The sequence below is a fragment of the Carlito syrichta genome, unplaced genomic scaffold, assembly GCF_000164805.1.
Source record: "Carlito syrichta isolate Samal-C Ts95f unplaced genomic scaffold, Tarsius_syrichta-2.0.1 Scaffold302931, whole genome shotgun sequence".
NCBI classification, from domain to species: Eukaryota; Metazoa; Chordata; class Mammalia; order Primates; family Tarsiidae; genus Carlito; species Carlito syrichta.
This window is the reverse complement of record NW_007247027.1, coordinates 195,248-208,373: the sequence shown is the minus strand read 5'-3', so window position 1 is coordinate 208,373 and position 13,126 is coordinate 195,248. Positions and strand designations below refer to the sequence as shown.

Genomic DNA, 13,126 nt, shown 5'->3' with positions numbered 1-13,126 from the left:
GATTTGCTTCCCACAGTTATCCAAGTAGGAAAGGAACAAGCATAATAGCCCCTTTTTTGTTTCTTTTAAAGTTATTATAATACATTACCTGAGTTATTATAATACATTACCTGAATTATGGTGTAAGAGGTAGTTTGTCATTGATATTAAGTAGCTCAAAAAGTAATTCAGGCCTCTTCATAAATGGTATTGCTATGAATAGCCAAAAAAGATACAAATGTTAATTAAAAGATTAAATTGGCTGCCAAAATCACATATCATTATTTTACGTATTTAGACTGATTCTTTTCATGCTGCTGTAATTATTTTGCTAGTTAAAAAACTAATTTTACCTGTATAATAAATGACTGTTTAGTCATGGTGAGAGGAGATCTTTGTCCTATTTATCTTTATATCCTCATTGCAAAACAGAAACTTAACATATGTAAAATTCTGTGCATAGAGTTGCATAATGAATACAGTACTCTTCTTTTGAAGAAAGTAATTAAGTACAGAAAAAATCTTTATTAAACTTTACTATTAGCTACAGAAGGCCAGAAAACTTGGTTGCAATTAACAGTAAAGATTTCAAATATGTTTCTACTCACGATGTAAAAATGTTTTGTCTCATGTGCCTCAATTGTAGCTGTCTGTTGCATAGTTCTCATTTAAAGCTTATAAAAACAGTGCTGTTAATTGACATTTGTGGCTTAAAGTTTATAAGCAGTATAATCTCAATTTCTATCTAAATGAATCCTAAAGAAAACCACTTTACTCATTACCTCTATTGTTGTTGTGGAAAGACCTTCCGATATCTAAATTCAGTAAGAGTACATTTTATACCAGAAAAACCATTTAGGTAAGCTGCTAAAAGAGAAGAAATGAATTATTGCTCTCAGAAAGTTTATAGGTTTAAAGCAACAGAGCTTTCCTCTGTCTTCATCAGCAATTTGTCCATTAATTAGCCCTTCAATTCCACTTCAATTAAATTAACTCTAATTAATAAGTTCATTACAAAGATTGACGCACCTTGCTCAAAGCTAGTGTGCTAAACGCTGATAAACACCTTTACCCTAATGAAAAATTGATTAGATTGAATAAAAAGGGTACCTCAGAAAGAAACCTCTTGATTCTGGAGCTGAGTTGATGTTATGTTTCTCTGAAGTTAATCAAAGTATCTTGGATCTCTTAATCAAAAATTTAATTCAAAGAAGATAGAAAGTGTGGCATGAAAAAAGCCTTGTGCTACTTTCTTCCAGTTAATTCTCCTGGATGTTGTTTATAAGAAATGACAATTCTCATAGTGCCTTGACATGGTGTTTAAAGTTAGCCTGTGAGATAAAGGATTATGGTGTCCAAGAAATGTTATTTGGTAATGATTGGGAAAAACAGGAGCATCTGACTACCTAAACGGTTACTATTTTTTAATTTAAAAAATTTGGTATACTTTCTGTTGGCTAGAAATGATTTCAGGTTCTTATTGTTCAGTATTTTATTTTTGCAAGAAAACCAAAACAAAACAATAGTCTTACAATCTTGGGGCAGGGGGGAAACTATAACTTTATATGTTAAAAAAAAATGTTAAATCTTCCAAGATTCTTCTCTCTCTCTCTCTCTCTCTCTCTCTCTCTCTCTCTCTCTCTCTCTCTCTCCCTCTCTCTCTCTCTCTCTCTCTCTCTCTCTCTCCCCCCTCTCTAATTGGATCTAGTTAGATAAAGCTTTTAAGAAAGCTTTAGAAATGTTTACTTCAGACATCCAAATTCTCTCCACGTCCCTAACCTGGCATTACAGTGTTTGGAGTCATTTGGTCACTTGTGCTCCTTTCAGGAATTCTAGTCGCTGAGAAACCTTGTTTTGCAAAATGACCAAGTCAATAATTATACATATATAGATAGATAGATAGATAGATAGATAGATAGATAGATAGATAGATAGATGTATATATATATATACTTCAACTGGTTTTCTACTATGTGGACTAAGAAATTTGTATCTGTCAGTGGTACAAATCTACTGAATAGGAAAAACAACAAAGTCTTTTATTTAAACCAACATGTCTGTGTGACAGAGGCAAACCAATGTACTTACTATAGTAGGTTATTCTTAATAAAAGTTTTTGAATATTTAAACATATGTGGCATTAGAAATAATTCCTTTTCCATTCTTGCCATATGCATGAAAACTAAGTCCTATTAGATTCCCGAGATGCTCAGTGCTGATATATTTCACTAATTTGGAAAGCGTGTGTGTGTGTTTTATTGACTACCAAAAGATATTCTCAGATAGGTGTACATAAATTTTACTATTATATCTATATATCGATGTATAAAATATTTTCTGTAGAAAACATTTCATGTAGAAAATATTTTCTAAAGAAATTATGAACCGGGCTCAGTGGCTCAGCCTGTCATCCCAGCGCTTTGGGAGGCCGAGGTGAGTGGATGGCCCGAGCCCGCGGGTTCGAGACCCGCCCGGGCAACTTGGCGAGCCCTCACCTCCACAAGAAATCCAAAGATGAGCCGGGCGTGGTAGCGCGCGCCTGTAGTTCCAGCCACTCGGAAGGCGGAGGCGGGAGGATCGCCGGAGCCCGGCGGGTCGAGGCCCGGGAGCGGCCCCTGCCCTCCAGCCTGGGCGACGGAGTGAGACTCCGACTCCAAAAAAAAAGAACGAACGAACGACAAGGTAGCAGTTGTCCCGTGCCCTGGAGGCCCGATTGCAGCCGTGTGTAGTCACATGGGGGACGAACCAGGCTGCGTTCTCCCCTGGCTAATCCCTCGCAGTCGATGCCGAAATGTGCTCAGGACGTTTGCAGATGCCTGTGGCTTTTCTTTCCCGCGAGCGGGCGCTTCACCTGCAAGCCCCTCTGCGCGGAAGAAGCAGCGCAGCCCGCTAACGCGCCCATCCCGCCCCTGTGCTCCCTGCCCCGCTTCCTGTTTCTCCTTCCCAGAAATCTGTGCGGTGGACTGCGGCTCGCACGGCGTCTGCCTGGGGGGCACGTGTCGCTGTGAGGAAGGCTGGACCGGCCCGGCGTGTGACCAGAGAGCCTGCCACCCGCGCTGTGCCGAGCACGGGACCTGCAGGGACGGCAAGTGCGAATGCAGCCAGGGATGGAACGGAGAGCACTGCACGATCGGTAGGCCCCTGCGCGCCGCCCGTCCCCGCGGGCCACGGGAGAGCCCGGCGGCGGCCGCTGGCAACCCGGAAGACGCCTCACTTTTTCACTGCTCTTCCCTCCGAGGGCAGTCGCTTTCCGGTACGGTTGTCGGTTTACCGCGGCAGTTCGGTTCTTTGAGAACAGCGGCCACACGTGTCCATCGCTTTCTGCGACGGCCACACACACGGACTCACATAACGTGCATTCCATTCTTCGCCGGTAAATAAGCCTTCAGTGACCGCTGCTTCTTAATGTTCCATATTGCCACCGCATCTCTTAAGAGCAGTCATGCTTTTTGCTTTAGAAAAAAATATTTTTTTAAATTTTTTTAACATATCTGATCTTGGGGGGCCTCTGTCGATTCCAGAGTCACGCATCTTAGGCTCGTCCATATCTTGAGTGTATAAAAGAAGTTTGACTTTTTATGACTGCATGTGGTGGTATCATGAGAAATAAAGTCGTATGAAATGCCAAGTCCAGCTATGCTTAAACAAATCCATATCTTTAACACTTTTTCAAAGACAGTGACATCTATGGACATCTGTAGGTTTAATGAAACAATCAGATGGGTGTTTAAGATCAAAATATTAGTACATACATGGTGTTTAGCGTGGATACAAAAGTATCCAAAACATAAATGGTACCATATTTCCAAGATATTCAGTGACTTTGCTTTTACCATTTGAATCACAGAAATGAAATGTTCAATTTAGGAAAATACAAGAAAAGTAAGTAATAAATGTGCACATCACTTCAGGGAAAGGGTACAGCACTAATTACAAATGGTACAGTCCTATACAAATTTCAGAATTTGAAGTCTAGTGTTTCTCTACGTTGTTTTATGTCCTGAAGGTAAAATTTGATAACGCTTTTGTAGGAAGTGTCCATATCTTTAAAATTTTATTCTTCCAGTGTCTCTGTAAGTATCATGTATTTCACTTTTTTGCTTTTGGGGATTGGCTAGCCAGGAATCTTTTCATGGGAAAATTTGAAATCACATACATTTTATAAATTCTCACGATTGTATCTTTGCAAACGTCACCTAAGGTTTTTTCTAATCTTATTGACATCCCAAACATCTGTTTCAAGGGTTTCACCCCCACCTCCACATTAGTGATTTTCTGAAAGGACTCACAGGACTCAGAGATAGTTTGTGGTTATAGTTTATCATAGCAATCAGGGAAAATGACACATCTGGCAGAGTCTACAGAAATCCAGACATAGGCTTTCTCTCCCACTGGGAAATGTCATGTGGAGCATACTACTTTTTCCCGCAGTGAATTGCATCAACATGCATGCAGTATCTGTGCCCAGGGAAGCCCATTTGAGACTCAGGGTTTAAGGTTTTTATTGGAGTTGCTCAAGGAAGTACCCTCTGTCCAACATATCCACCAAAATTCCAGTAAAGCAGGTGCGGGTAAAGGAACCTTATCTGTGTTGGGAACCTCTAGATTTCCAGATGCTAACCAAGGACCAGCACTCCAAGATCAAAAAGGTCAGGTCTGGGAAGTTCACTCTTACCTGCAGAGCATCCTTGGAGTCTCACTTTTGAATCTGAGCCTAATGAATACACACAGAGAGTAATGTATAGCTTCTGCTGGAGTCACCAGCAAATGTAGGTGTTCACAGCACTTTCAGGGTGCTCATCTCCTCCCTGCCCCTTTAGAGAGTCTTCATAGGGCAGTGGCAGCATATTGTTCATATGAACTACATTAAGACAGAAAAAGGTTGACAAGCAGGATTTGTGTGTATCTTTTTGTGGCCATACATGAGACAATGCCAGAATGCCCGTACCAGAAGCGGGGCAGGAAAAATATGTCTCTGATCACATTCCCTTACTTTGTGACCACACCAGCCCCCTACCCAGAAGCTGAGGGAGAAAAGTTATGCATCTGAATATACGTATCCTTGGAAGTACAACAAACACATGTACATAGAGCTTTGAAAGCCAAAAAAGTACACTAAAAGTTAGCCATAGGCAGATTTAGCTTGCCAGCCGACATCTACCCAACAGATCATTTTATTGTTGTCCTCATTGACCTTCACAATATGACATGGATAGCAGCTTCCCGTAGATGAGCTATTCCTGAACAACTTTCTAGTTGTTTAGGAACAAAGAGGATTTTTGTTAGCAGTGGATCTTTGTATTACAATTTAATGTATCTTGCTGTGGTTCTTAACAATTCCATTTTCTACTGTTTCCCTTTTTGTGTTGCTTTTATATTCCATATGTCTAACAATGTGGGAAATAAAGAACCTGACTCATTTAAAAATAAATCTTGGATTTATTTTAAAAGCTGTTGAGAACCTTTCAATCATTTTTTTTCCTTCTTCTGTACTATATTAGAGCTAGTTATTGCCAATTTTTTTCCTCATCTATACTATTAGAGCTAGTTATTACAAAGATATCCGGTTGCTTTCTCCCTGTCAGCTCACTATCTGTGTATATGTCCACAGTGAAGCCTAAGGGTCCATTTGTGAGCCACTGATTAAACAACCAGGAAACTATGGTGTGTTTTCTCATTTGGGATGGTTACTGTTCAGTGCATTTCCTCTCAATTTCAACACTTAATGCATCTGGTTGAAAGAAGCTGCCACTTTATGAAAAAATACTCATAAATCAGCAAGAATTTTTTTTCTTTCTCCATATTATGTGCCATCTCATTGAATACAAACAGGGAGGTTAATTGAAAGAGAGATGGAGGAGAAATTAAACAGTTAGAAGCAAACAAAAGTTCTCGCTAGAAAGCAAAAAATATTCCTCATTAGTCATCTTACTGTCTTCATAAACTCTGTTCATGCTTTCATAAAACCATAGGCATTTTGATAGTAAAATAGATTATGAATTTGGAGTAGTCACTGAAGACCCTATCTACCTGAGAGTGTCCCATGCTTTCCTTTTGTTATGGATCACATGCTCAGCAAACTAGGCAAATTCATCTTCAAGTTCACTGTCCAAAGTCCTCCTTTCTTGGGTTGGCCTTTGACTAGTGATGTATGCAGTTGGAAAACGAAACAATGGGAAATCTACTTTTAGCAGTATTGTGATTAAAATAGATATTTTTGCCTTTCCTTTCCAGAAAGCATTTATAATTATTGGATTCTTTTATAAATAAGTGTTAAGAGAAGTTATATGATTGAATAACAGCAAATAAGCAACAGTACTTACTACCAATATGGTTTGATAGCAATAGCACTGATACAGATATTCAACTACAATAATATCTTCCTTTTGTGTGGCCAATCCATACAAAGGTCAAATGATTATCATACTCACGCCTATCTTTGTTTTTCATAAGGTAGGAAAGATGTAAATATATTTAGCAGGACATAGAGGCAAGTTAAAAATGTCTTAAATATAACTAAATGTTTTATAAATATAGTTAACATGACTAGAATATTACATGGCAATCTTTGTATAAAAAACTTAAACAGGGCAACACCTTTGGGTTCCCTCCCACCGTGGGAGCTTTTCTGTCCTCTCAATAAAAAAAAAAACTTAAACATTCTGTGTTGTGAGAGTTGAAGTAGGTCAAGGTCAAACCAGTGGACTGGGAGATACTAGTCATTATTTAATTCAATAAGTTAACTATTAATGTATCTATCTGGAGTCAAACTCTGTAACCGTGTAAAGGCAACTCAATTTGTTTGGCCTTCTCTTCTGCTTAGGAAAAGAGGGGGGAAACGCTATGGGATTGGCCTGTGGCCTTAGAAGTGATGCAAATGCCACGCCAGCTACTGCTGAACAGATGTTTTATGGACGGAATCAATAACTTCCTTTTTTTAGAGAGATAGGGTTCTCATTTTGTTGCCCAGACTGGTCTCAAACACCCGGGATTACAGATGTGAGCCACCATGCCCAGCCTAGAATCAATAACTTTTAAGTACGCAACTAACTAAATAGCCTGGGCAATGATAAATCCTAAGTACCAAATTTTGATGACTACTAATCTATAACTTCCACGAGAACCATTATCTGTAGCATTTGTTGAAGCAATTTACCCCTAAAGCCGTGCATTTATATCTGAGTGCACTGGAGGCAATAGATGAGATTGAGACCTGTCGCGGGGGAGCTGAATAATGCATGTGATTGTTATCTACCACGGAGGGTTGTTATGAAGGAAGAGGAACCGCAGCTCTTTGTAGACAGGTGAATTGTCTTCTAGAGGCTGATTGACATTTTCCATTTCTCCAGGAGACAGAAATGGAGAAAATGGCTTTCTATTGTAAAAATGTTGGTTAGATATAATGAAGAACCTCAGGTTGAAGAGCATATTTAAGGTCTGGTACAAGCTCCCCAAGAAATATTTGACTCTCCATTTCCAACAAGCTTTAACAATACTACATTTGCTTAGGTGTGAAACACTGGAGGTGGGGGGGTTATTTGTTCCTTGAGGAGTATTTTTAGAATGGGAGTGTCTTTTTAACTTTTTTCAATTCATTATCCCAAAGGATTAAGTCTTTTGGGGTAGTGTCCCTATTTTAAGAATCCCTTGAGATCTCTTGCAATTGTAGAATCTTTTCTCTATTGATAATTTCTGCTTTATTTGGGAAATTACCAGATTTAAATATGGGGTTCCCTTTTCATTTTCTTTTTTTTTTTCCTTTATTTTTTGAGTCGGAATCTCACTCTGTTGCCCTGGCTGGAGTGCATGGCAACTGCAGCCTCCACCTGCTTGGCTCAGGTCATCCTTCTGTCTCAGCCTTCCAAGTAGCTGGAGCCACAGCCACACACCACCATGCCCTGCTAATTTTTTGACTTCTTATAGAGACAAGGTCTTGCCAAGTTGCCCGAGTTGGCCTGGAACCCCTGGATTCAGGTAGTCCTTGCGCCTCTACCGCCCAGGGATTACAGGTCTAGGCTACCACACCTGGCCTCATTTAATTTTAATTTTAACTTTTTCTGTGACATTGAAAGACAGCAAGAAACTGTTTTCACTGTTTCAGATTACTCAGGGTCTGTTTAGGAGGACACTATATGTACCTCAGTTACTTTTCATTTGTCAACTAATTAATGTATTTATTTGTTAATCAATTATTGAACTTCTATACTTATTGAGAGCCATCTTTTATAAAAGTGTAACATAATGAAAAAGCTCTGGGTTTTGAAATTTCAAATGAGATATGTTTTAACATTGGTTCTATAGTTTATTCATTTTAGTTTGCATCTTAACGGTTCTTAACCCAATTGAGTATTTTTTCCAAATATGAAATGACTGTAATAATACACATATGAAGTTTGAAACAAAATACTCTAATGTTTAAGAGCTTTTGGAATTTAAATCCTTGCTGTACCATTGAGTTACCTTGGGCAAGTCATTTACTGTTTTCTCTTATGTGAAATAGGAATATTATGTACTTCATAGGATTGTTAGAAGTAAATGAAACACTAGATTATAAAGCTCTTAATAAGGTGTCTAGGAAATCATGTTTAATAAATTAGTTTTTATTTTGTTACTGAGTATAAGTGAAACAAATTGCAACCCAGACAATGCTTTGGATGTTAACACTTTTTTGTTAAGTAAAACAAAATTTCTGTCCAAGAAATTTAAGAGTTAGTGAAATTTCCATTTTATTACTATAAAATATAACCTAGTCTCAGAATGGATATTGTTCAACAAAAAATTTTTATGTTTGAGTTGGGGGCTTGAGAGCTGTTTTCTAAAATCATGTGGATGAAAGAAAGGTGAAGTGTGTTGTGGTATTATTCTTCTAGTAATGTCTCAAACACTGAGTTGTTTATTGAGCTACATTGATTTTCATGTAAACATTCAGGCAATTCAAATGGAAATTTGGCCTAGGGGAACTCCTAATTCCTTTAAGCTACAAAAGACCAGCTATTTGTTTTTATTCTAATTCTTTAGTACATAGGAAAACAAGGTTATTAATGATTACAAAGACATGCTTCATTTGCTCATACAAAACTTAGACACACAATACTCCACACACCTCTATTAAGCACCAGGTTGCTCTTGGGCTTGGGAATGCTGGAGCTTAGAAATTGAAAACAAAATGCACACAACTAGGAGTTATCCACTAAACAACATGGGGGCCGGAGAGAGAGAGCTAAACTTTACTAGTGTGGACAAGCCTAGGCTTGGTATTTCAATCCTTAGCTCAGTAATGGGGGGAGAATAGTATTTTAAATATGTGACAACTTTGAAAAAAAAGACCACTTTGATAAATGCTTCCCTTAGATTACAAAAATCAGTACATTTTTGTAATGTTTCCCAAGTTGGGAATCATTTTCATAATAAAATGCTATGTAATTGTAAAACTATCTTCTTACATTTTATTCACATTTTATTTATAATTCTCCGGTAACAAATGGACATAGGATACCACATTACTCCCAAATAACTGTGCTGGGTGACCTTTGGCTTCACATCAGTCAGTGGATTGTAGCAATGATGAAAGGGGTCTCTATGCCATACTCTGTGGGTCTCTAACACGACCAAAGAGGCTTACTGTGAAGCTTAAGTGTCAGGGTCCCACACTTCCACTGGTCCCTTTAAGATCCCACAAGGGGATACCTAGTCGTATATCAATATAAAACTTATTATAAAACAGATCAGTTAAGACTTCTGTCTCTTTTTCTACCGCACTTTTCCTTGTGCAGGGTGGCAATGGGGTAGCCATAGGCACTTGGAGAATGTTGCCAAGGAGAGTTTTATCTGGAGGTACATTTAGTTTATATTTAACGGGCTATGCTTATGAGGCATTTCTGTCTGTTCTTGCTAGCCATCAGGAATTTTCCTGCCATCCACTGGCTCAGCTAGTGGCATGAAAGTTCGGGGTGAAAGATGAGGCCCTGTCCTAGGGAGCTTTGCACCAGAAGTAGGTATTGGAGGAGAAAGGAGGTGTGAAATGTATGGAACAGGAGCAGCTAGCCTATGGAAGATTCTTCTTGTCATCAAGTATGCAAAATGCCTAATCACAATGGAAGCTACCTCCTATCAGGAATACACTTGATAAGGGAACTTGTACAACTATCAACATGCCATTATTTTTTCTTTTTGATGAATATTTCTCCTTTAAGGAATTCATCAGAATTCCTGTATTTGCAGGGCACAAGTCCATAGCAGTATTGCAGATATGAGTGTTTATGAGTCTGTGGCATCACATGTGTCTTGCATCCCAGTGAATCACAATCATGTGAATGCACCAGAAAAAGATTTCTTGTTTATATGATGTAAAATACTGTCTTTGACAAAGATAACACAAAACTCAAATTACTCAACTACGAGGACATCAAGTAGTTAATGAATATCATCAATTCAAAGAGTGTTTAAGATCACTTTATTATGCAATAAACAAGTCTTCCCAATTTTTTTTTTTTGAATTGGAGTCTCACTCTTTTGCCCAGACTGGAGTGCAGCGGCCGCTCCCGGCCACCGCAGCCTCGACCTGCTGGGCTCTGGCGATCCTCCCGCCTCAGCCTTCTGAGAAGCTGGAAATACAGGCGCGCGCTACCACGCCCGGCTGATTTTTGATTTATGGTAGAGATGAGGTCTCGCCAAGTTGCCCAGGCGGGTCTCGAACCCGCGGGCTCAGGCAGTCCACTCACCTCAGCTTCCCAAAGGCGCGGGATGACAGGCTGAGCCACCGAGCCCGGCTATGTCTTCCCAAATTTGACAATAATGCCAAACTTTTTCATGACATTTCCAATAACAAATCTGAAACCAAATGAAGTTTTCTAAGCTATCAATAGTGAAAACCATATTAAACTATCACATTGAATAAAAATGGAATTATTTTTCTATTCTCTCTGTGGAAAATATTTCAGAAATCATTGTTCTATAAAGAGGCAACCAAAGAGTAATTATAGCCCAAAAATATAGGGAAAATTATTAGAAATATGCCAGGGACTTAATTAATAAAAAATGTTATATGGCTTTTCTGACATTTGTGGTATTTATCAGCTTAAAAATTATACTTTGTTGTAGTTTTTCTCAGTCTAAATAATTACTCACTCTTATACCTAATTTCATACTTACATGTTGTATTCTTTTTCTTAATGAGGAGCCCCCAAATCATATACATTTCAGGCCCCATAAATCCTGGATCTGCCCCTGGTCCCGGCTCTATCACTTTGTATCTGTGTGATCTTGGGATATCACTTAAACCTGTGCTTCAGCTTCCTCATGCATGAAGTGGGATTGAAAATAATAGCTACCTCAGAGAGTTGCTGAGAATGTTAAATGGGTTAGAACTTGTAGAAGAGCACTTAACATAGTACCTAGCACAAAGTCAACACCCTATAGATATCACTTATTAGCATAATGGTGTTGTTGCTTGTGTTGTGTTCAGAGCATTTCGACTGAAATTAATGACAGGTTGACTTTGATTAATTCTTCCCTGCTAAGTCTGGTCTTTTTACAGAGGAATTAGCCTCTGCTGATTCCCCCAGGAGTACATGTTGGATACAAGGAGAACTAATCCCCTTCACTTCCCAGCATTCTAGTAGGTGATGTTGGTGCCTCTGGATCTGTCATCCACAGTGGAGGGGGGGGCACCAAGGAGGCAGGAGGAATGAGGGGAGAGGGACATTCTCCTAAACTGACTTGATTGCAGTAAAAATTCAGACAGGCTGGAAACCTGACACAAGGCATGTAGGACAAGAACTTCATTGGCCGGACTCGGTGGCTCAGCCTGTAATTCCGCACTTTGGGAGGCTGAGGTGAGTGGATTGCCTGAGCCCGCGGGTTCGAGACCCGCCTGGGCAACTTGGCAAGACCTCATCTCTACAATAAATCAAAAACTAGCTGGACATGGTAGTGCGCGCCTGTCGTTCCAGCTACTTGGAAGGCTGAGGCAGAAGGATCACCGGAGCCCAGCAGGGCGAGGCTGCGGTGGCCGGGAGCAGCCGCTGCACTCCAGTCTTGGCGACAGAGTGAGACTCCGACTCAAAAAAAAAAAAAGAACTTCATGAGATCCATCCTGCTCTGCATTCCCAGTGATTCCAAGTAATAAGAAGTTTGATTCAGCTGGGCTCGGTGGCTCAGCCTGTAATCCCAGCACTTTGGGAGGCTGAGGTGAGTGGATTGCCTGAGCCCGCCCGTTCGAGACCCACCTGGGCAACTTGGTAAGACCTCATCTCTACAATAAATAAAAAATTAGCCAGGTATGGTAGCGCGTGCCTGTAGTTCCAGCTACTTGGAAGGCTGAGGCGGAAGGATCGCCAGAGCCCAGCAGTCGAGGCTGCAGTGGCCGGGAGCGTGCCACTGCACTCCAGCCTGGGCAATGGAGTGAGACTCTGACTCAAAAAAAAAAAAATAATAATAATAGTCAAATAAGATATTTGATTCAACAGAGGAGATAGTGATTCCTGAGAGAGTTGTTGAAAGCCCCCTGCAGAGCTCATGCGTATCACCCATGGTCTGAAAACCAGGCTGGTTTTTAGATGTCTGTTTCTTCCATTGAGATGACATTAGTATCCATTTGGGGCCTCTCAGTATTATTTTTCTCATTTTAGTCTAATTTACTCAGTTACCAGTTTCATATACAGAACTTTTCCTCTGCAATCCCCTCAGAATTGGTAATTTTTAAATGAGGTCACTTAATCTCTTTTTTATAAATGCAAACCTAGTTTCCTTGACCTCTCTAAAGGATGGAGCCCTGTTGATTAGGTTGTCAGTGTTCGCTCTAGTTTGTTTCACTGTTTTAAAGACTACTGCAAAGATAATGTTTCGACTGATGGTGTAGTCTATTTTGATGTTTTGATTCATCTATCCTTCAAATTGTTCTTTTGTTTAGTTTGGTTCTTTACATATACCAATTTCATCATTAAAGGACTTGGCGCCGTTGGGTTCAGCCTGCTTGCAGCCATGTCGAGAGCAGCACACTTGCACTTTAAACCAAATTACCCTTTCACTCAAGGTTCCATAACCTGTCGAGTGAGAGCATAATCAACCAGCCCAAACTATTTTCGTGGGCTAAACTTGAAACTTTAGTTAACTCTGACTCTGTGTTTTTGTCATAATCTAGTCTTAA

At 39.7% G+C, this 13,126-nt stretch overlaps 1 protein-coding gene across 1 annotated transcript in view; it reads left to right on the top strand.

Moving 5' to 3' along the window:
* Positions 1 to 13,126, top strand: part of TENM3 (teneurin transmembrane protein 3) — a 207,118-nt gene that overhangs the window by 96,046 nt on the left and 97,946 nt on the right. The window contains exon 9 of the mRNA XM_021711937.1: positions 2,927 to 3,112. Coding sequence (XP_021567612.1) covers positions 2,927 to 3,112 — 186 coding nt within the window. The remainder of the gene's footprint in view (positions 1 to 2,926; positions 3,113 to 13,126) is intronic.